This window comes from Scomber japonicus, chromosome 8 (genome assembly GCF_027409825.1).
Source record: "Scomber japonicus isolate fScoJap1 chromosome 8, fScoJap1.pri, whole genome shotgun sequence".
Classification (NCBI taxonomy): domain Eukaryota; kingdom Metazoa; phylum Chordata; class Actinopteri; order Scombriformes; family Scombridae; genus Scomber; species Scomber japonicus.
Window position 1 is genome coordinate 17,577,918 of NC_070585.1, and position 23,470 is coordinate 17,601,387.

The 23,470-nt window shown below is 39.6% G+C and overlaps 2 protein-coding genes across 2 annotated transcripts; both read right to left on the reverse strand.

The window, feature by feature from the left end:
- Positions 1–162: 162 nt before the first annotated feature.
- Positions 163–10,896, reverse strand: LOC128362960 (sodium/potassium/calcium exchanger 3-like). The gene is made up of 17 exons (XM_053323835.1): positions 10,749–10,896; positions 10,371–10,463; positions 8,239–8,315; positions 8,078–8,152; positions 6,935–7,019; positions 5,873–5,976; positions 5,617–5,691; positions 5,139–5,164; positions 4,959–5,012; positions 4,718–4,854; positions 4,264–4,433; positions 2,790–3,057; positions 1,392–1,558; positions 1,190–1,304; positions 800–912; positions 488–553; positions 163–273 (listed from the first exon to the last, which is right to left on the reverse strand). The coding sequence occupies exons 1-17, from the start codon at positions 10,855–10,857 to the stop codon at positions 163–165; spliced, it is 1,845 nt and encodes a 614-aa protein (XP_053179810.1). The 5' UTR covers positions 10,858–10,896.
- Positions 10,897–19,050: 8,154 nt separating this feature from the next.
- Positions 19,051–23,216, reverse strand: zdhhc24 (zinc finger DHHC-type containing 24). Its single transcript, XM_053323928.1, has 3 exons — positions 22,708–23,216; positions 21,526–21,803; positions 19,051–20,451 (listed from the first exon to the last, which is right to left on the reverse strand). Exons 1-3 carry the CDS (start codon positions 23,010–23,012, stop codon positions 20,159–20,161), a joined length of 876 nt encoding a protein of 291 aa, XP_053179903.1. The 5' UTR covers positions 23,013–23,216; the 3' UTR covers positions 19,051–20,158.
- Between the last annotated feature and the right edge of the window lie 254 nt (positions 23,217–23,470).

Consider the following 23,470-nt stretch of genomic DNA (forward strand, 5'->3'; position numbering starts at 1 on the left):
TGACATGGAATGAAACTCACCTGTCCATACACTTGATTAATAATGGCAGCAGTGAAAGTGGAAAACAGGTTGGACTACGTCTATAAATCTGTGTGTTTTACCACACAACATCTGTATGACTCTGTGCGTGTGTGTGCGTGTGTGTGTGCAAGTGTGTGTCCTCTACAGTCTCTCGAAGCCAATGGAGCAGAGGAGGAAGATGGCGTAGAGCAGCATGAGACAGAGTCCCAACCTGCGGTCCAACTTCCAGTGGTTCAGGTGGACACACAGGACCTGAAAGACAGAAAGAGAGTTATTCTGATGTCAATACAGACAAAGTTTAATTTACAATTTTATCACAAAATAAGAAAAACACATTTCTAATTTCCAGAGTCTGAAAACAAAGTCAGAGGCGTTCAGACTCAAACGTGAAGAAGAACAGGCAGTTGATGTCTGAAAACTTTTCACAGCACTGATCAGTTAAGGAGGAAGGAGGAGATCCACTTACAGTCAGTATGACTGAGGCCAACAGCAGAATCACTGAGTACACCAGACCTTTACTGTTGATTGTCACCTAAAAATCACAAAAAAACTGAACATTAACATGTTGTTTTAACATCTTTATAATAAAATTCATGTCTTACAACGTTTTCTAAGAAAGTATTTATGTAATATCCTTAAAAGTGATGAAATGTTCTTGCTTGCGTCAGGAGAACACCAGCGGAATATTTCTTTGATTTTTAGGATCCTTTGTTCATGCTTTGTTTATAGGCCAATGCTGCAGTATAAGATATTTGATAGTGAAAGCAGCTGGAGTTACCACTGATCCATAGCTGACAATGAGAGTCCTCAGTGCCCAGGGGAAGCCCAGACCCAGCAGCACATCAAATATATTACTGCCAATGGAGTTGGACACGGCCATGTCACCCAAACCTGAAACAAACATACATGAAAAAACAAGAAAGAAATACAGACAGAAAAGTCCTTTGTTGTGTAAAAAGTTTCTGCAAGGATGTTAGAAGATTGTGACACATTTTTACATCTGGATTTTCTGTGGTCAACATTCGGGCTCAATTTTCTGATTTTATGTATTAACAAGCAAGGCTGTAAATATGTGTTGATGTGATGGGTTCAAAACACAAACAAACAAACACACACAAACACACACACACACACACACACACACACACACACAGACACACACACACACCTTGCCGGGCGACGATGAGGCTGGCCATGCAGTCAGGGACACTGGTGCCGGCTGCCAGGAAGGTGATGCCCATGATGACATCCGGGATTCCAAGTGTGTAGCTGATTATGGTCACCTGGACAGAGACGCTGTTTATATTCATATATAAATGTGTGTGTGTGTGTGTTTGTGTTTTGTGTAAGTGTGTGTGTGTGTCTCGTACCATCCAGACCATGAGGTAGGAGAAGAGGGCTATCCAGAGAGTGGAGGCCAGGAAGGTGAGCAGGTACCAGCGCTCCCAGCGAGGCAGGTTACAGTCGGGCACGGTGCAGTGAAGCAGGACGCTCACCGGCCAGGAGAGCAGCCACTTCACACGCACACACCAACCATCTGTGGACGTTAAAACACACACGCACACACACACGCACGCACACACACACACACACACACACACACACACACACACACACACACACACACACACACACACACACACACACACACACACACACACACACACACACACACACACACACACACACACACACACACACACACACACACATTGCCCCACAGTGATGATTACAGATCTTTTATATAAAGGATTAATTTCATGCATGGATGAAGACGTCTTCATCTTACCCCTTTTAATTAGCACCATTAGCAATAAATCCATCTATTCTGGTGGAAAATAGTTTAAACAGGTGAAGCAGGAAGCAGTAATGTTTGTTACAGTAGCATTAATCACACATCCACTTCTAACAGTACAGAAGATTGACATTTCAGTATTGCCAGCATTATTAGCATTAGAGTAGCTGAAAACATCTGTAGATGACAAAAGATAACATAATTTCCTGGAACCAGTTAGATAGATGGCTCTTTCTAGGTTGAAAGATTTTAAAGATGTGTGTGATGTGATGAGTGCATCTCTTCCTAAAATTTAAAGTCTCTTTTTGAGCTGCACACACATATAAAATTTAAAAACAAGAATACAGTCCTTATAGTCCTTATTCTTCCAGTGGATTAATACACATTTGATGCTCCAGTGAGTATTTAGGACATCAGGAAGATGTATGTTTCATGAGGAATACGATTGTTTCAAACAGTGAAGTTTTATCTCTAATATTTCTAACATCATGTTTTGTTTTTATGTAACTCTGTGACATCTATCTTTTGCCATATTGGCAGGTCTGTTTTTGTAAGAGATCACGCATATCGAGACTTCCAGGTTACATTTTTTTTAAACTGCTGGACTGACTCACAATAAACATCAGTGTCCATGTTCATTGTGATGAAGGAGCAGGTTCAACAGTGTGGCTCATTGGTGTGTTTTTATTACTTTTTTTGCAACAACAGAGCTCTGTGGCAGAGGGGAAGATATATCAGGCTTTATAGAATCAATTTATTATTGGTTTAAATCTTTTCATAGATTTGAGGATAATATGAAAAATATTGACCTTTATGGTACCAAATTAAATAAAAGTCTAAGACCACTGTGGCTCTGTGTTTATGCACTAAATGTCACCTTATCATGTGTGAGGGAAATTCTTTGGTGTTCAGTGCTAATAAACAAAAATGTATCATTTGCATTAAATCTAAACTCCCATTCAGTCAATCCCACCTGGTATGATGAAAGGTTTGAAAGGACTGTTCTCTTCCCCTTCCTCTTGCTCTTCCTCATCCTCCTCGTCCTCCTCTTTAGGCTGTGCTCCCCCTCCTGTCTCTCGCCCTGCCTCTTTAGTCCTCTCTCTCTCTCCCTGCAGCGACGGCCTGTCGCACTCGGCCACCGCCCCGTTCTCCCTCATCCACGTCCCACTACCACTCACACCATCCTCCCCTGAGGGTCCCCCCTCTTCGTGGCTGACCCGAGCCCGGATCAGCCTCTGCCTCTGTGGGAGTCAGGTGACATCATAGCAGAGAGAGAGAGGGAAAATGAAAAAAAGACGACACGAGAAACACAGCAGGTTGATAGGAATCAACTCTGAATTTACTGCAGCTAACAAACACGAGAGTTGGCAGGAGGAGGGTAGGCAGCCCGGCATGTCCTCACATGCATCGGAGGGGATTTGGAAAGCGCTGATCAGGGGCATGGCAGAGAGCAGGGGCAGATTTGGCAGTCACACTTTAATATGGCAAGCACACATGCAGGAGAGTGTGAGGAAGCAGATCTGAAGATTGAGTTCCTGCCTGCCTTTGTGGGTGGGATAATATTATGCATGAGGCAGCGCTCTGTGTGTGTGTTTTTCTTTGTGAGCATATTAGACGGTCTCCACGATTACAGGATATTTTCGGATATGGTAGCAAACATCTCTCTCCCCATCTTTCTGTTTGTTAACAAGAGAAGCACCGATCCAACTTCTTCTCTCCTGATAGCTCAACTCATCTGTCAATACTGAGTACTGATCCGATAAGCGTGCCCTCCTACTGCGTGGGACTCAATGGGATCAGCTAAATAAGGTCAGTATCACATCAGTGCATCCCCACTATTTAACAAACTATTGTACAAAAGCTTCCCTATGAGTGGCATTTTAATATCTATGAATATCACAATAATTCAAGAAATCCAGGCAATATTTGATAGAACTTGACATTTTGCATCAATTGCCCAAATCAACAGACCACTTGTGACCAGTTTTCACATTTCCTGTAGTGGTAACTGGTAAAATCTCACCTGCCAACAAAGATAACTTCCATAGATCATGTCAAATAATCCCCTAATGTTCCCAAATGAGGTTTGCATTTAGTCTGAAGAATGCAAGTTGATGTTTTGCTCAGACAGCAAACATTAACATAATCTACATCACAGTTTAAAATAAGCACTTTGGAAGTTAAACTATACTTTTATGTTAATAGGTTTAATAGGCACATGCAAGAAAATACTGGAAATATTTAGATTACAGTATACCGTATGTGTTCACACCAGGACGCTCCTAGCGACGCTCTCAGAAACACTGGTCTTATTGGGATGTCCAAAATGAATTGGACAGCAACATATTGATGCTTATAATGCTGCACAAGCACATTTAAATACCCACCAACCTAGCCAAGAAAACCAGGGGAACTTGGCGTTATGTGAAGGGTTAGAGACAGTGTACCTCGTTGATTATCATGCGTCCTGCCATGCGCAAGCGGGTGTAGGGGGGGAAATGCGGGGTGATGAGAAGGCGGAGGCTTGCCTCTGAGAAGGAGAGCTGATGGGGGTGCAGGTTCAGCAGCTCATCCACCATCACCACCCCTGAGTCCTGACCGGCCACCACACACGAGTCTGAGGAAGGAGATGAGTGGATGTTAGCAGGAGAGGATAATGAAAGAAAGAGTACGACAAACAGGACGGAGACAAAGAGGACAGAGTGATAAATCGCTTGTCCATCAAAGTGGTCTAGTTCTATTTTTTCTATTTCAGCCTGTTGGGAATCCACACGGGGAACAGAAATGGGTTTAACTTGCAGCCTAAACTGTGTCACTAGGTCTCCTGAATGCTGCTCAGAAACTAGGAGAAATCTTTTACGTTTTTGATGCACACTGACAAACACAAACAGGCTCGTGTACCTGGCTTCAGCGGCACCATGTCATTGTCACAATCTCCGATGCTTCCGACAGCAGTCGTCCGCCGCAGGCTGCTCAGACATGGCTGACCTGCTCTGCTGCAGTGTCTCTCCACCAGGCTGCACAGAGATCTGTTGAACCTAAACAGCAAACAGGCAAGTAAGACAGATTAGAGAGGTATTGTGTCTGTAGATCGTGCAGCAGCTTCATACAAACAACACTGGGGTGAGAAAACAAGACTCACTTCATGATGATTATGTAGATTCCGTACATAGACATCAGGATTATGGTCTCCCACCTGCGAGACATAAACAAACACGTACACGATCATAAACACCACGTGCATCACAATGTATTCTGAAAACTGATCTGAAAACAAAAGACAGGCTGCTGAAGTATAAAAAGGTTTTCATCACAGTCTTACCACAGGACTTTTTCATCATAGATCACCTGCAAGTATAATTAAAACATATTTAATTACATTGCAAACATGCACTTTTTACATGTCTTGTGAAAAAATGTATGATCAATTTTGTATGATCAATATACTGTATCAGTACAAGTTTATACCTTGGTATGTAAATACTAAACAAATTGTAGTACAGAGGCTCTTTCACTAAATGTGCTGCATAAAAACTGCAGCTTGTAACATGAGATCAATTCCTCTCGCATTAATGTCCATTTATTAATCAAAAGAAACATCATACTTGTGATGGGCAGGTGTAAGTTTCAGTTTATGTCGAAAACAGAATGATTTCTTAGAGGATCATATTTATTTTTTAATCATATACCATATTTGTCAGACACAAATATGTAATATTCAGACTGAAAACAGGAATAAATTGCCAGTGACATTAAGGATTTGCTAGTGGTCAAAAAGCATTGGATGAAGAATTTCTCACCATAATAAGCACCAGGATGGACAGGATGTAAAAGAAAGCATCACGAAACAGAGGCCACCAGTTCAGAGAGATCGGCTGGAGAAAGCCGACACACCCACACACCCACACAAACACACACACGCACACACACCCACCCACACACACAGTAAACGTAATGCAGAGTCAGATCAGGCAAATAAAGACACATGTAAACAATCAAAGTCTGGGACAAAAATTGAGTGTCTTATGCAGAAAAGGACGCAGGTGTGTGCTGTACCTGTCCAGAGAAGATGCCACAGAGGCCGATGATGACCAGGATGTTAAAGACAGCCGATCCCACGATAGTTCCCACACCCACGTCTCCTTTTGTGATAAACACCCCTAAAAACAGAAAAAGGGAAGAATATAAGCCATAAATCATCTGCTGCAATTAATTTAGCAATGATGTGAAACTGTGTTAGAGATGATGGATTGTATCTTGCTCCCAGTCACACATAAAATCTCTCCTTCAAATAGAAATATTGCATCTTGAGTTTATAACCACAGGGGCTGGAGAGAAGTCTTTAATCTTATGCTACTGACTGCAGAATGTGAATTTTGCCTAAAGTCACTCCGATACTTATCAAACGCAGCCTTTTTTTGTCATTTTAAAGGAATATGTCTTCAGAGGTGATATATGAAGCAACTTGTTAGAGACACCCAAATTTAGAAGCAAAGTTTTCATTCTTCTAAATCACAGAAACAAAGCAGTTTCAAAGACATTTCACTGAACTGTAACTTGTGTCCTCTATCAAAAGGAAGTCGAGTTGAGTCTGCCAGGCAGTGTATATCAATCCCTGAAACCTTTTTGACTGATTCTGCTGTAAATCCCTGATGCTATCTCCAAGATCCAGTTTCAAAACTATTGTAGTTCATCCTGTGAACAAAAAGCCTTCTTTTGTCTGAAGATAAGTAGTCTCTTTTGCTTTACTCAACCTACAAAAGAATGCTTCAGTCTACTTGAGACAAAATCTGAATTTGGACAAACATTGTAATCTTTGTATTTTTCTGAAAAGAATAAAGAAATGGTGGGAAAAAAACAGCTTTGGAGAAGAACTGGGCCACAGAGGTAATTTGTAGGTGAGCTGGCAAACGATCAACAAAATGAAACGCACTTGACGTCTTCATGTCTCATTAATGTTGGAAAGTTGCCAATCAGTGCTGCTGCCTGCGTACACTCAACTCTTCTCAGTTCTAATTAGGTGATGTATGTGATTGCAGGTAACCGCACTGCTGATGGAGCAATCATTGTGACAACCCGTTGAGAGTGCGTAATTGATTAGACGAGCGCCAGACTGACCAATCAAAGAGGTGAAGAGCTCGGGGGCCGAGCTTCCAGCTGCCATGAAGGTTGCCCCGGCAACATCCTGGCTGAGTTGAAGGTTCTGGAGGACAGAGATGGATGAGTTTAATTACATTAAAGGTCATATTCAACATTTTTCTGTATTGCTAACAAATCCAATGAAAAACAAACAGCCTGATCACTTACTCCTCCTCTGCCAGAGACCTCCATTATTGATCAAACACACAAATCATTAGGCCACACTGTTGCATTGGGTGACTTCATCAAAATGAACATGGACACTGCAGCATCCTGGTGCTGTCAATACTCACAGGTACACCAAATGTATATTCATCCACAGCAGGAAATGCGCAGAATTTACTCCTGTTTGAGTAATGGTTGAGAGAAACTACAGTTTAAAGAAAATTGTACATCTGTAGGCTGTCTACATTTTTCTGAGGGCCACAGACAGGCTTGGGAGAGAACTGAGAGAAGGACTGACACACTGTTGGTTTTGGTCTTTTAATGGAGTTTCTTGACAGTAACAAAAATATAGAATGATGTCGATTTTATCCTTTAAATACAGTGAAATTATATATTGTCCAAGTTCTCATCTTGTGTCTTGTGTATTACTTTTGTCACTGTTTTACTCATGGTGCAAAATTAACTCTTTGCTCAGCGTTCAAATGGTTTGTAATTGTTCAAATTTCACCTGCCACTCAATCGATTATTGTTGTTTATTTGGCTGGTGAGTGAAGCAAATCTACCTGCCACATGCATGTTTTTCCAGCATTTACCAGCTGATGTCTGGTGCTAATTTTGTTCCCCTGGTAACACTTGGAAACTAAATACACTCTTACTGTATTTTCACTGAGACTTCAACAGTTTTGAGGATCAGAAAACAATGTTATAGTTCTGATTACAACCTGAAGAAGGCCGTTAGTAGCTGTTATGGAGCTTTCAATCAAATCACATAATTTTCCTCAGCAGAACTTTGAACATCTATAATTACTGTACATGATGACTGGGAAATCTTCATCTGCTGAAAAAGAACATGTCAAGCAATCAAAAGCTCCAGACCAGCTACTGAATCAAGCCTGACAATGACACTTGAAGTCTAATTATTTAATTCTCAGCCACATTATGAATGTTTGTTCATACCTCTGATACTTTTTCCAGTGATGGCACAAAATAAACGTCGCACACAATGGCCAGCGCGTGAAACATGTAGATAGCCTGTGAAGTAAAGGAGACACATGATTGGCCAGGTTTGTGTTTCTGTGAGCTTTAATGCAAATCTTCTGGCTTTCCGAAACACTCACGCAGAGAACGTGAAGGAGTACCGCTCCCTGTCTCCTCTGCTCCGGAGTGAAAATGTCTTCAGGAAACTCACTGATAGCTGCGAAAGAGATGATTGGAGAGAACTTGATGAATTAAATGAAGGTGTAATCATTTAGAAAAACAAGCAGCAGACCCTGAACTGAAAACTTATCAGCAACTATTGTCATAATTGATGAGTCTTTCTAGCAGAAATGCCTCTTTGTTGCTGTTCCAGTTGTGAATATTTGCTGCTCTTCTTTCTCTTTTTCTCTGTTGTTTCTTCAGGTTTTAAAATGGACTTTTTACATCTAAGGTATTACATAATCAGAGCATCTTTCATAATCATCTTAAAACCAATTTGTTTCCTCTGTTTTTTCTGTGTGGGTTATGGACTCATTTCTCCTTGTTTTTTTGTTGGTTTTTTTATGTTGCCATGACTAAACCAGTTTAGTTGCATTATAATTGAGTTTTTCGCTAATTTTCTTTAACAGCACTCCTCTTGTGACTACTCACTAATTCTCATGCCACATCCAAAGTGGTTATCATATTTACATTTTTTTCCACTTCTTACAAAAGCCAGCGATTCCTAATTCTTTAATCTAAAGTCCTGCTCTACTCAAAAATGTGTTTTTCTTCTTGTTCATTCAGTTGAATGTTTGAGCTTCACTGTGCAGAATGATGTGAAGGTTTCTCTGCACTCACCTTAAATCTGAGTTACCAGTTAACCTGCTCTGTGACATCACAACTATTGGTGCTAATCCTGGTCCAGGTGTGATGTGAAAACCTGAAGCCACTACTGCACATATACTGAGAATAGACTTCACAGTGAAGTATGAGACAGCTTGTGTTAAACTGTTAAAACTTTTTAAATATTTAGATATTTACAGATTCTGGACTTTTTGATGAGGGAGACATTATTATAAGCCTTTTTAATAAGGGGTTTGAACTTTTCAGTGGACCTATCAGACATAGCATATTATTGAAAATAGATTATCTTCTGTGTCTTAAAACATGTCTGCAGAGGGGCCTTTAACCTGAAGAAACATCTATTCTTGCTAGTATAGATAATACATCATAATCATCTTCTTTCCAACTGTAAGGTAATGTTTTGCGCATAAGCTCAAACAAATGCCACGACTCACTGCGCCATAAAGAAAAAGCTTTTATTATGAGGCAGTGCACGACAGTAATCTGGAAAGCTGCTTCCCGAGTGACTTCACCCACAAGGTTTTCTGCTTCAGTTGTGAGGCAGGGTTTATAAAAAAACGCCGCAGATGATGAAGGTCACAAACAGCCTGATCAAACAAGTGTGACAAAATGTGGATAAGAGTCTGCACAGAGGCAACATTGTGCAGTCAAGAGACTAACACACATCACGTGTGGGGATGGGGACACAGATACGGTGTGATTTAATGATAACCTGTCACATGATTTTGTTTGGACACCGTGATCAAATGATATATTTTTATCATCAAGAAAAATATAATTCCCTTGAAAATAGCTATCATAACTGGAGAAAGGCCTTGATGTTAATCTACACTGTTTTTCCTGGAGGCGGCAAGTCAGGCAAGATCAATATATTCTCTATAATTGGCTTCAAAATCTCCTCATCTCAGCATCCGACTGGAAGACTCTCACCACCACTTGTCTCTCTTAGTCTTTCAAACAGCCAAAAACATCTAGGAGGGAGGAGAGAGTGGCTGATGAGAGGGTACTAATCAGTTGGTCATTACGACAGGGCAGCCACTTTGAACAGCTCCAGATGCACGCTGCATTCAACCAGAAATTCAACATTCAGTTTCCTAGCAACCAGGTCCCTCAAAGGCCTAACTCTGTTTAAATATCTAGATGTGCAGGATTAGAAGAAATGAAGGATGGGGAAGACTGGAGAGGTGGGTCGATGCACGGAGGAAATTATTCTTGTGACACATTCATTAGCTACTGCATGAATACACAAACTTTAATCTGAGCATGTTGAAATGGTTGAAAATAATCTCGGTCCAACTCTTTGTGCTCACAAGTGAAATTGCGTGTTTTTCTGTTTTTGTAATAATAAAAAATGATCTCCCCTGACTCATATAAACACACACACACACACACATATATATATAAACACAGGGGAAACATGTCTCACCAGTTCTAGGTGTAGTGTCGTTGTCATCTTTCTGCTGGATGAGCTCTCTCTTGGATAAGGAGATGCCCCCATTCACAGTGGGTCCATGTGAGCCTACAAAGAGGTGTTTACATATTAATAGCCTACTCATAATAAATACTGATTTATTATTATTTTCATGTGTTAATGTTTTAGAGACTGAGCTCCAATGTGTTTGTTTAACATGGTGAGTTTGTAAAAAAAATCCAAAAAACCCCCAAAAAACATTCAAATTACTCGTTACCCATCTTATTATTACAACATAAAACTTAATGACGTGATTATATGCAGCTTAAGTTACAGATAGCCCTACCAAAAATGAAATCAAGGAAGTTTCAAGCGATATTTTTCGCCTAGCACCTGTAACATCATTGAAGTGAAAGATCCAGGCGGCTGCGACCAGACCGACCCCGCAGATGCAGAGCCGGGGGAGGAGCAGCGTCTGCCTCGGTCTCCTCGGCGCCTTCATCCCGCCCGCCGCCGCCGATCGCCGGGCTCTCCGCTCAGAACATGCCGGCGCTCCGTCTCACACCGCCGTTCTGAAATCCTCCTTAACACACTGGATCCAACTGGCCTGTTGCTCTCCCTTTTTTTTCTTTCCGATTTATCGTCTTTCAGCTCTTTTGGCTTTGGACTCCATCCACGACACAGGACGCTGTCTAAGAGGCTCGGCCTGTCACCAGCATCTCAGCATCCTGCACAAGGCAGTCCGCTTCAACGCAGTATCCGCGTCCACAAACTAAAGCTCCAGCAGAAACACAGACATCCAATCATCTGTCGCCTCATATATAAAAATACCCTTCGTTTTAGACCGTCCTCACATCTCTCCTGTCCTAAATCTGATCCCCCCCATCATCATCCCCTCCCTCCTCCTTTATGTTTTCCAGTCCAGGAGGAGGTGTTTTCCTGGAGTCACAGACAAGACCGCCAGGGAGCGCCTTCAGCTGGGTGGGGCGACTGGAGAGACTTGGCATACATGGACACAGTAGGCATGCAAATACTGTAAAAGAAAATAATGATACAATCTGCTACTGTTTTAAAAGTTAATCAATAACTGACTTTCTTGCAGTCTGGATCAGTCATTGTTGCTCTGCCTTAATCTGCTGTAATGAGAAATAAAAGGTTTGGTTTTTAAAGTTTAATCCCAATTTCACCAACCAAACTTCCAAATGAAGAGTGGAGGGAAAAAGAAGAGGTACAGTCAAGAGAGTTTTCACAACTGGAGATAAACTTTAAGCTACCCTGTTAATTTCATGCATCTCTTATGAATTAATACATGAAAGCATCAACATGTGACTGCAGTAGCCTAATTTAAGTCATGAGACAATTTGGTGTGGCAGTTACAACCATAGGTTACAACAGACTTTCTGAGAGGAAAAACATCAATCAGCAGTTAATGAAATCCAAAAAGTTGACCTTTTAAATCAAAATGAAGCTGGATGGATGTGTGGCAGTAGTAAAATTAAAGGTGTAAATAATCAACTAATGATGACCAAATGTTTCAGATTCAGGGTCCTGGTGCTGAGCACGCAGCCACCGTCAGTGACACCGTGCTTTTTCTCCTCAGACAACTCCAAATGTCTGCTGTTAAAAAACTTTATCACTAAAGGTACACAAGTTACTGTTGTGACACCCCTAGGCCTTCCATAGTAAAGGGGTTAGTCTGCCTTGCCTTCTACTCTCCGGTTTTCTCTCCTCAGACAGTCTGGTCCCTCCCCCTCATCAAGTGATTGAGGTCACCTGTTGGGAGCCTTCTTAAACAGGGGAAGTTCAAGATGGTCTCTCTCACTCTGGCCCTCCTGGAAGGCTGGTGCCTTTTTGATTGTGTTAAAAGCCTTGGTTCATGTTATCTTTTACTTTAAAACTCTTGGTTGATTGCATTTGTTAACTTTAATAAATTACTTCCTTAATTTGAGCTCTTGCCATGTGGTCCTCCCTGCTTTGGTACAGTATGCTCCCAAACGAGCTGGGTATAACAAGTGGGGGCTCGTGTAGTTAGAACCTGGGAAATGTTATAGTTTTGGGTGAGTCTGAGCAGTTGGCTTGGGTTGGGAGGCCCACCGGAGTAGTTTCTTTTGTTTAGGTTGAACGGGTAGAGTTTTGGACTGCTTTAGTTGTCCATTATGTTAAACTGCATGTGATGGGTGTAGCCAAGAGAATGGTAAGTGTGGATTATGCAGTGTATAGCTGTGGGATGGTTGTGATGGATAATGAGCATAGTAATTTGTTGGTCCAAATATCCAGTCCACACATTCCCAACTCTTACTAAGTTTATGTAAATATATTCAAGTCTTTAAACACAAAAAGGTTTCTGAATTCAAAATGTTCACAATCAAATAGCACTGAAGTCACCTGCCCAATAGTCATTTATATAGTGTAAACATATCAAACTAAACTCACTACTATGAAACAATTCTCACTTTTAGCTAAATTCCTAATTAATGTGCAATACATTTCTGTAAATATATAAACCTTCTGTGTAGAAAACACCACAAAACTGCAACACTGCATAAGGCCAGTGGGTCTAGATAATGGATGAATGTATTAAAAACAAAAACAGAATCAACTGGATGAATGGAGTAAACATGTTTATAATATGGGAATATATGGGAGTTTTTCGATCAAATGGGAGGCAGGGCCCCGTAGTGCACAGTGCAGTAGGGCTGTATCATCAAATGTGCAACGCTCCACAGGGTGTTGATGGAAAAAAAGTCTCCTGCGCTGTTTCTTGAAGCCACAAAGGCCAAAAAAATGAAAGCGAGGATCCACAGTATGACCAGTCCTGCTTTCTGGGTGGCGGTCTCGGAGGAACCTGCACACCTTTAACGACAATGAGTAAGGAAACAGGAGAATGTAGGTATAAATGATACTTCCGGTTATGTTCTCCTCATAGTTTGACGTTTCACACATCACATAACAAAGTGTGAAACCTTTACCTTTTGGTCCGAGAGCTGGCTGTCAGACTCTGAAGCTCCAGCACCTCCTCAGCCTCAGCCTCCTCCTGTAAACAGAGTTCTACATACATATCACTAAACTCCTCATTTCAAAACTAGTGACATAGTGCCACACTCTTGTGGCCACTTGTGGAATTACATGATTTATATTTGAAGTTCAACAGTGAGTCTTCATATGCTGCTTTTTTACCTCAGACCAAGACGCAAACAGTTTTATTTCTTCTGCCAATGACAGAACAGGACTATCCGATCTTTCTTCTTTTCCCATGACGTCTTTCAGAATAGTGCTAAAAACCAGCAACAGACATGGTGCAGTGTGAGTGCAAATAGCTGACTCAGTGTACTCGATTACTTGAATAGAGATAATTTTTTGTGTGTTTTTCTTACAATGAGTCCTCATCTTGTTGGTCCTCCAACTGCCTCCTCAGTTCTTGATTTGTCAGCTTTAGATCCTGGAGCAGAGAAAGATGATCAGAAAGCAAAACGCACTTCAACAGCTCGAAACATCTGCACCCTCCTCTGACAGTGGTCAATAGCTGCACATTTCTCTCATTGTTTTAGTTTTGCAGCCCACAGTTTTGAATGAATGAATGAATGAATGAATAAAGGAATAGTTTATTCCAGTCATACATGATAAAAAAACCAAACTTAATTTGTGTGGGTATGCAAACATCATCATACAAAAAAACCTCAATTGTAATCATAATTCTTTTATATTTTAATAATTTTACATCATAATCCTTAATTACTTTACACTTAGACCTTTCCATAGTTTGACTCGTAAAACTGAAACACATCTGTATTTTACACTGGTTCTCACTTTACATGTTTCAAGGAGGTTTTGGTTCCCTCTAACTGTTCTCATCAGTGTTGTTTCTAGCCACATCAGCCAGTTGTTTCAGTACAAATGTTCTCATGAACCACTGTACACTACCTGCCTTACACCAAAGATCAAACACAGTTAGCGACCAGCTAGTGAACATAGTGGAGCTTTTAGTTGCTATAGAGTCAGATATTTTCTGTAGGGATTTGTGAAAACCAAAACACAGCTACAAGGTAAGTGAATATTGGACAAACATCATTTTGTTCTGTGTCTTCTGGATCTTTGAAAAGGTTCATGTTCTCTGTTATCAACTTAGAGCGTAATACTAGCTCAATGTTGGGCTTAAAGCTTGTTTCTGCTGCCCTCAAGTGGCAAAATAAATCAATGCTGCTTTAACTAAACAGCCATTGATCTGAATGTCTCTACCTTCATGAAGTTGGAGCACTCTTCTACTATTTCCTCTGCATACTTCAACTGCAGGTTTTGCTATCACAAACACAAGAACAAATGTGATGCTGAGAATAATGACAGACTGAAGAAACTGTCAAGATGTTCACATTAAACTTAAATTTATATAATAATATCTTGACTTTTTGGTCAGTCACTGCTTGGCGCTTACTATACTCAACTGTTCCTACCTGATTAATTACCTCCTCCCTGTGCAGCAGCCCTAACTGAGCCTCTTCCATTTCACACTGAAGAAACACACAACATAATAAAACAGGGGCTGGTTGATTAAATTTCAACACTGGTAATAGGAACAGAGATTGATGGTGATAATTAATAACCTTGAGGCTATGAATTGCAACACTTAATGTGCTCAAGCTTTTCTTGTCCTGCTCTGTTTGCTGCTGGAGACGCTTGACCTGAAGAAGAAACAAATCAGAATAAAAGTTCAGCGTTGTCCAAAACAACCTCGGACACACAACTTCTGACCAGAATATGAAGTGGCCACAGTGCTGCTAAACAACATCAGTGCCGGAGATTTAAGTTGTTGTGTGAAAAGTACTGCTTACCTTTGCAGATAGTTTCTTATTGTCTTCCTTTATCGCTGTGTATTCCTGTGTATTCTCCTACACAAAAGAATAAAAACATGAAAGGCCATCTGAAGATATCTAAAATGACAATCATCTGTCTAGTGAGTAGTTCAGGTTAATATGAATGTTATTATATATATATATATATATATATATATATATATATATATATATATATATATATATATATATAATGTTATATGGCTTTGGAAGAGAAAAAAACATTATTGTACCACGTGTCAAACTTCTGTAGTAATTAATTCCTAATGGGCATTACTCTTTTGAATTTGCTATTTCATGTTTACATCAACAAACTTGCAATTCAGGATTTTAGATTAAACATATAATTGTTAACCTTGTTGAAAGGTATTGTCTTCTACATGATGTCCTAGATTAATTTCTTGGCAAAAGCTACACAAAGCATCTAAAAAGTGAAATCCTTGCCATATACTATGCAGTCTTTCAAAAGATGCCAAAGCAGTATGGGCAGGTTTTATTCTTTGAACGACAACCTGGTTTAAAATATAGTAAAAGACACAGTTACCTCTAAATGATTAGAATGGAGTGATTTTTGAATAATAAAAAGAAAATCCACAAATATTTGTTCAAGTCAGCTCTGAGTGCAGAGTCCAAGTTAAAAACTGACAATAAAGAATACTTGAGTTCTGATTTGCTTAATTTTATGATGTAGCCATACAGTCTATGGATGTAGCTCAAGTGTGATCTTGAAAACAAGTTAGTTCATTTATACAATATCCTGAATTTATTTCACTGTTATATGAGTAAAATAAATTAAATGAATGCCACATTATATCCGCATTGATACATCACAAAATAATAAAGTAACACTTCTGGTCACTCACCAGTTTCTGAATGTAATTTTCATCGCATCTCTTTTCACTGGGTTCATCGGCCAGGATCAACCTGCATGGCTCTGCTTCAACCTGCTCAGCATCACTGGCCATTTTCTCCAGGCTGCAGACATAGAAAGATTTCTACAAACTCCTTTCACATAATATCTTATGTCTTCATAATATCTTCATGTCGAGAAGCCAAAGAAAAAAGATGGATTAAACTGACTGAAGGACAAACTATAAACTGGTGCCAGTCCATTGGTAATAAATTAATGGAGGTCAGTACAGGTTAGATACAGTCTCTTTTCTTGGTGCAGACAATAAGCTGTCTGACTGACTCCTACATAAAGATAACTGTTGGTTTGAGTGTCTCAGTAGTTTACAGAGACACAGAAGAGGATCTCTGTCTAGGGTTCATTTAACTGTAAAAGCCATCAAGATTTCACTACTTCATGACATTTCAACACAGACGACCCAACATGAATCACCAGATTCAGGAGAAGGTACAGCTGCATATTGTCAGCCTGACATCAACGGGATATAATGTTATATAAAAAATACAGCTGAGAGCAAAGTACTGACAAAAATGGACCATGCAATACTTCACTATCTATTTAAAACTCAGTTACAGAGAATTTGTGAAGTCTGATAGTTACAACACTGAGGCTGCTACCAGACAGAATAAACGTGTGATTATTTACTCTTTCACTTGTTTCCTGAGGGCGGTGTTCTCTGAGCGCAGCACTACCATGTCATCATCTGCCACATCCAGCCAGCGCCTCATCTCGATGTTCAGGTCCCTCAGCTGACTCTGGCTGTAATCCAGCTCAGCTATTTTCTCCATCAACTCCTTCGGTGTCCTACACACACACACACACGCACACACACACATGCACACACACGCAAGTGAAAACCCCTCATACATTGCTGCCAAGTAACTCAACCAAAAGCTGTTTCCTGTGTGGGTCACTCACGTGTTTTCCTCTGTAATCTCCATGCTGCCAGCATCATCCTCCCTGGTGCTTGTGATCAACATATGGTCCTCCAAAAAATGTTTTCTTCTAAACATTATGCATTCAAACATAGCATTGATTAAAAAAAGTTACTACCTCTAGCTTCAGGTTTGATGTAGTGATCTAGAGCTGTTATTTTCATTGTTATTCATCAGTCTGCAAATGATTTTCTTAATTGATGGGTTGTTGGTCAATAAATTGGCAGAAAATAATGAAAATTGTCCATCACAATTTCCCAAAGCCCACATTCAAATAGCTTGTTTTCTGAAACCTACAAGTGATATTCATTTTTATATCATACAAGACTTAAGAAACCAGCATATTTTGCACATGCGAAACAGAAGCCAATGATTGTTCGCATGCTATTATGAATATAGTTCAAGATTAATTTCCTGATGATGAAGCAACCCATTTATCAACTGAGGGCTTCAGCTTTACAATCTGGTCACGACACTTACAGTATAACATACATCATTTTTTAGATGTAAGTTAACTTTGCAGAAAGTATGAACCTGCAAACAAAATGAGTTGTGCAATAATCTTTTCAAACAATGGTTTCACTGTGGATATTTTAAAGAAAAAGTATTGACTAGTTTAATGAATTCCTACAAAACATAAAAAAAACAGTTGATCTGGCCTGAACTGGCCTAATGACTAGTTAATATTTAAAGTTTACAAGCAACTCAATATCATAATGTTTCTTCGTTTTGGAGTGAAGCAAATCTAGCAGCAACTTGCATATTTTGCCAGCATTTGTCTGTTTGCTGGGGCTGATTTTGTACCCTCCAGCATGGAAAATCAAAATAGACCAAGTTTTAATCGTATTACTACATTTATGAAACGAGAATAACGTTAGACATACTATATACCTTTACAGAGCAATGGGGTATTTTTTATCTAGACAAAATGCTGACATTTTTACATGACAGTGTGTAGACACATAAAAACTGGAACTGGACAAAATAAAGTTGATGCTAATGTTAGCATAGTTAGCGACTTGCTGATGTTGCTCTACTTTATAGTGGCGCACTAACGGGTTTAAACTGATAACTGCTTTAAAAAAATCTTACCAGCAAGTAAATCCAAACTAAAAAGGTTATCGCCACTAAACTGTCGCTCTGGCTGCCTTAACAAGCAAGAAAAGCTCGAGTTGACAGGCTTCTGTCGTGTATCTGGCGGTAACGTTATACTTTGAATATCTGGTGATAAAATGAAGCAATGAAAAAAAACGTACAATTGCTATGGTAACAAGTACAGGTTTCTATGGTAACAATTCCAACTACGAAGATGTGTTCAATTTGTTAGGATCAAATTTCTAATTAGATGTGTTTAGACAGCTAGCTTGATTACATCCTTTATTTAACCTGGCATTTATTTTATTTTATTTATTATTGTTATTATTATTATGTTTATATTGTACCTCAAGAGACCATTGAGGAGATATCTTCATTTACAGTGGTGTCGAGAAACAACTACAACGACGCAAAATTAGGTGAAATAAAATAAAACAAAAATGAATAAATACAAGTAAACAGATAAGATTATGGTGAAGTTAAAAACATTTGCAATCAATTAAAACAAGGTCTGTAATAAGGCCTTTGAACAGCTGTAGTGGTGGAGTGGTGGTAAAGGATCTAATTTTAAGGCCTATTGCAGATTATTCCAAAGAGAATGATTTTTTTCTATTTCAGTACTGACTAATAGAGAACCTAAAACAACCTTTTCTGTGATCTGTGATTAATTATAAATGTTGTGTAGCTACTTTTTAAAATAGATCGTTAGAATCACAATATCAAGAATGTGAAAAAACAATAATTTTAAAATGATTTGATCTGAAGGGAACACATTTCATATTCCTGATTTAATCATGACAACACAACACACCACAACAACAAAAAGAGTGGCATATAAAATAAAATATGAACAATTTTAACACAATTTATTTAAGCACTTTCAAATTACAACATCAAATTGTGTGATCTAAATGAAACACTACCAAAGAAATAAATGAAAGAGACATATGTATAGATATATATATACACACACATATATATTTTTGGCTTTAATATAACTTTTGGAAGAAAAAAAACAACCTTGAAATAAAGTAATTGTTGGCACACTTTAAGGCCAGGAGAATTAAGAGTGGTTATAAAAGTGCAAATGGAGATAAAAAGAAGTTTGAGGTAACCAGTCCAGTTGTCATTAAATGCTGTAAGAGAGTACATGCCATGTTGTTAAACATCTGTAATAGTCCCTTACTAAAACTGACAGTTTGATTTTAAATACTGCTTTCACTAAATTACTTAATTTGTAAACTGCAACAGAATGTATGATTTCTGATGATGATTATCTTCAGGGCTTACACATGCCATCCTGTAGTTGTAATTTAACAGTTAAGACATTGTTTTGAATCCCCTCTCAATGTCCCACTTGGTACACACAATTCAATAACAAGCTCAATTAGGACTTGAGTTGGAGCTAGAGTGGAAAACACCAGCACATCATGGTCCAAGTAACTAACACACAGCAGCATACAGTAGTGTAATGATGGTGTATTTTATAGTCCTTGGGTGTACCCAGGAACAGTGGACGCCACATTTTTATGAACTTCAGATCAGGCAACTTGGGGACAGCCCAGCTAAGTTGTTGCTCTCGCAGATCTCAATATGATGCCACCCAAGCCTTCTTGTCAGCAATAGTGATTGCTTGTAAAGATTTAAAATTTTATTTTTTTCACAATCAATAAATACATTCATTTTCAGCAAACCCATATTTTCAGTGCTCAGTACTCCAGGTGAACAGTGCTTATTTCTGTGTTAATAATCTGAGGCTAGCCTCACTGAGTGCACAGATAACCTTCAGGTAAGGCAGCATCACTGCACCTTCACAACAGTAAACCCACAATTAGCAGGTAAAGATACTGGTAGACCATTATACCCAGTAACACTCCAATATACTATTCTTGTTTCATCCCTCCTATACCCCTTCTTCCTCTTATTGAAACAAGGTGATCTTCCTTGCTGCCACTCTCAATAATGTTACCCATCACCATTGAAGTAAAGGCCTGTTAAAACTCTGACGTTCAGCTGTTACCGGGTAGGTTCCAGTGATCCTGTGACCTGGAAGTTTATCCCGTCCCCAGGTAAAGGTGATGAGATGAGCGGGCAGAGCCAGCAGAGGTACCAGCGAATGCCCAGGGTGTGACGCAGATTGCCAAAGAGTCCCAGGTTGTAGGGTCTGCGTGATGAGTACCACTCCCTGGTGGTCTGTCCCCGAAACAGCAGGAAGAGATGGAAGAAGAAGAAGGCGGACACCAGCAGGAAGCCCACCACACACGTGTCAGCGATGAAGGCAAAGGCAAAGGCACGTGCTGAGACCTGACCTGGGAGAGAGAGGGGACAGTACCACTGATTAAACACTAGATCCAATTACCACCAGCATAAAGTATCAGATAAGGAGACCTTAGAAGAATTTGCAACTGCCTGCCAGGAATGAAGTTGTTTTAAACTAATACAGCAAATTACATCTCTGACATTAGTACAAAAATCAAAATTGATATCACATAATCCTGTTGCCTTATTTTCAACTAACAATTATTTTCATTATCGATTCTTTTCTATTCTATAATATTTTCTATATTAGTCAATTAGTCTGGTCTATAAATAATCTGAAAATGGTGAAAAACAGAGTTCACTGTTTCCTAAAAACCTAATGTCTTCTTTTGTCCTGAGCAAGAGATTTTTATTATCATAAAAGACAAAATAAACCAGGAAGAATTAATATTTAAGAAGCTGGAATCAGAGAATTTGGATGTTTTCTTTAAAAATTACTCAAAACAATAAATCTATTATGGAAATAGCTGATAATTACTCTTCTGTAAATCAACTCATTAATGAATCATCTTATCATTCAGCTCAATCTGCAACATTGCCTGCACCCAGAAATAACAAAAGAACAGATACCAACAGATTCAGTATGCAAAAACATTTCTATTATCGTGGTATATCTCGTCATATTATTCAGAACTATTTTCAATGTATCATCTTCATGTATTTATGAATGTGACGGCTGTTCCCTGTGGACCAGTGTGTGTGATTAATGGGACACTATGACCAGAGCTCACTCTCAAAAGAGTTCTGGGAGATAGAAATAGAGCAGACAAGAAAGAAAAGAAGTATGCAGCATGAAGCAGAGACATCTTTGTTTTGTACGTGAAGTCATGTTTTAAATGCTCTGGAACAATTAAAATAAGGCAAATCTGGATAGAGCAAAGATGACAAACTGTAAATTCCAATTGAATACAAATGTTGTAATTCTGATTATTTTAATTTATTCATTCTTTCTTTCTTTCTTCAACATACCTGGTCTGTATGTCACAGCTTACTGAACTTTAAAAGCGAATGGGAATTTTACATTCTAGCTATTAGTATGTAGGAGTAACCTTAAGAGATGGTACCTGAAATGAGCATGATCCAGGGTATGAGCAGCAGCAGCACGCTGTGCATGGTCACGCCTTCTTTCAGTATGACAATGAAGACCTCAGCATTCATCAGTGTGGCGTACAGGAGCCCAGACCACATAAACAACAAGCAACTGAGGAAGTAACGGTAGTTACGGAAACCCACGCACTGGCCAAAAAACACGCAGTGGTGGTCTCGCCGCAGCACACACACTTTGCAGTCATAGCAGTGGGAGCAGCGCGGAGGAGTGTGTGTCTCACATGTGTAACAGTACCTGTAGAAAAAAACAAAGAGATGCTCCTAAATGACATTTCACATGTGAAGTTTGGTGATAAAAAGTACAAATCTAAAAACTATGATCATTAGTTAGGCAATGGAAATAGTTCACACATAGCATATCCTGACTCATATATAGACATTTGTAGATACAAATAATGTTTCAAAGTGATTGGGTGCCAAAATCCACAGTATTTTAGTGCAAAAATGCATTTCAAAGTGTATCTGAGGCTTCAGCAGTTAGTAATATCAAGTGGATATCTGCCACATCTACAGTCTTTTTAGCATCACATTCCCTCTTTGTGTTTCCCTATTGAGCTGCAGTTGAAGTATAGTAGCAAAAAGAGCCTCTAAAAGACTACCATTTAAAGATATCTACTTGATTTGACTGATTTGGACAACTTATATCAGGTTCAAATAAACTTTTATTCCACAGGAGGAGGCTTCTGGATTCACTTACATTACATTATATTGTAAGTGCATGGTGAAGGGATCGCCTAAAGGCCAGTATGAATAGGAGGAATGACTACAGCAAGAAAAACCTGTTTCAATTTCAATAGCTTCCTGCTGTTTGAGACGAGCTGTGTGTTGCACTGCAAAAGAACATACAGGTTTGTGCATGTAGATGGACAGGTCTGTGTGGCGACCAGCACGGGTGAGATTGTATCCATCTACCATGGCCTTTGTGAAATATCTCTCTTTCCCCCCCTTCTTCCTCATTTCACGTTCAATAGGGCTCCTGACTTTTATTTTAAGACAGGCTTGTAACATTGTGAGCCCGTCCTTTAAGTGCATAACTACAGCAGCCATGCAAATATACAGCTCATTTATACAGCATTATCATATTATTAAAGCCTTATGCTAAAAATGACTTCATGTTTCTTATCTGTAACAAAACTCACCTCCACCCCTGACCCATGCCCTCTCCTCCCAGGAACACCCCCTTGATGCTGGGACTGGTCCTAACGAAGAGCAGCGCGTTCCAGCAGATGTTTCCCAGCATGAAGTACTGGACCAGCAGGTGCAACCCCTTCCACCAGGACGACCACACAGTCTTCTTCTGCTCTGCCTCCAGGGGAGCCTCGACCAGGACCAGGTAGCTGACCTCCCCGGTGATGGAGAAGACCAGGAAGGTGTTGAGGAGCACAGGGAGATGGTGGCATATCCTCTCCACCCTGCAAAATACTTGACTAGCAAAACTCGTCATGGTTCCTCCTCCTCTCCGCCTGGTTTGATTCACAGCTGGATGGAGACTTTAATGGAGGGACTCATTTAGCTTCGTTAGCCTAATTAGCTTTCCAACAGAGGTTAGAGGTAAATGAAACGTATCTGTGATGTTTAATATATCTTTAGGACTAATACATGTGACATAAGAGCTGAAATGTTGCCCAGTTTTCTCTTTAAAGCTTCTTTCAAGCCTCTTTCCTCACAACGGTCTGCTGCTGGACGGAATCAAGCTTCTCGTAAAGGGTGTTACATGAAAATACATCCGCAGGGCAACAAGATACTGTGGTTCCGCTTCCTTCAAAATACAAATAAAAGCGTGATGTGGATTTTAGTGTAGTTTTGTGTTCAAAGGGTGGACATTGTTGGATATTTAACCTCTTAAACGACAGGTTTAACAGGTTGGGACACTCTGAGTGGCATTATGCTCTATATACTATA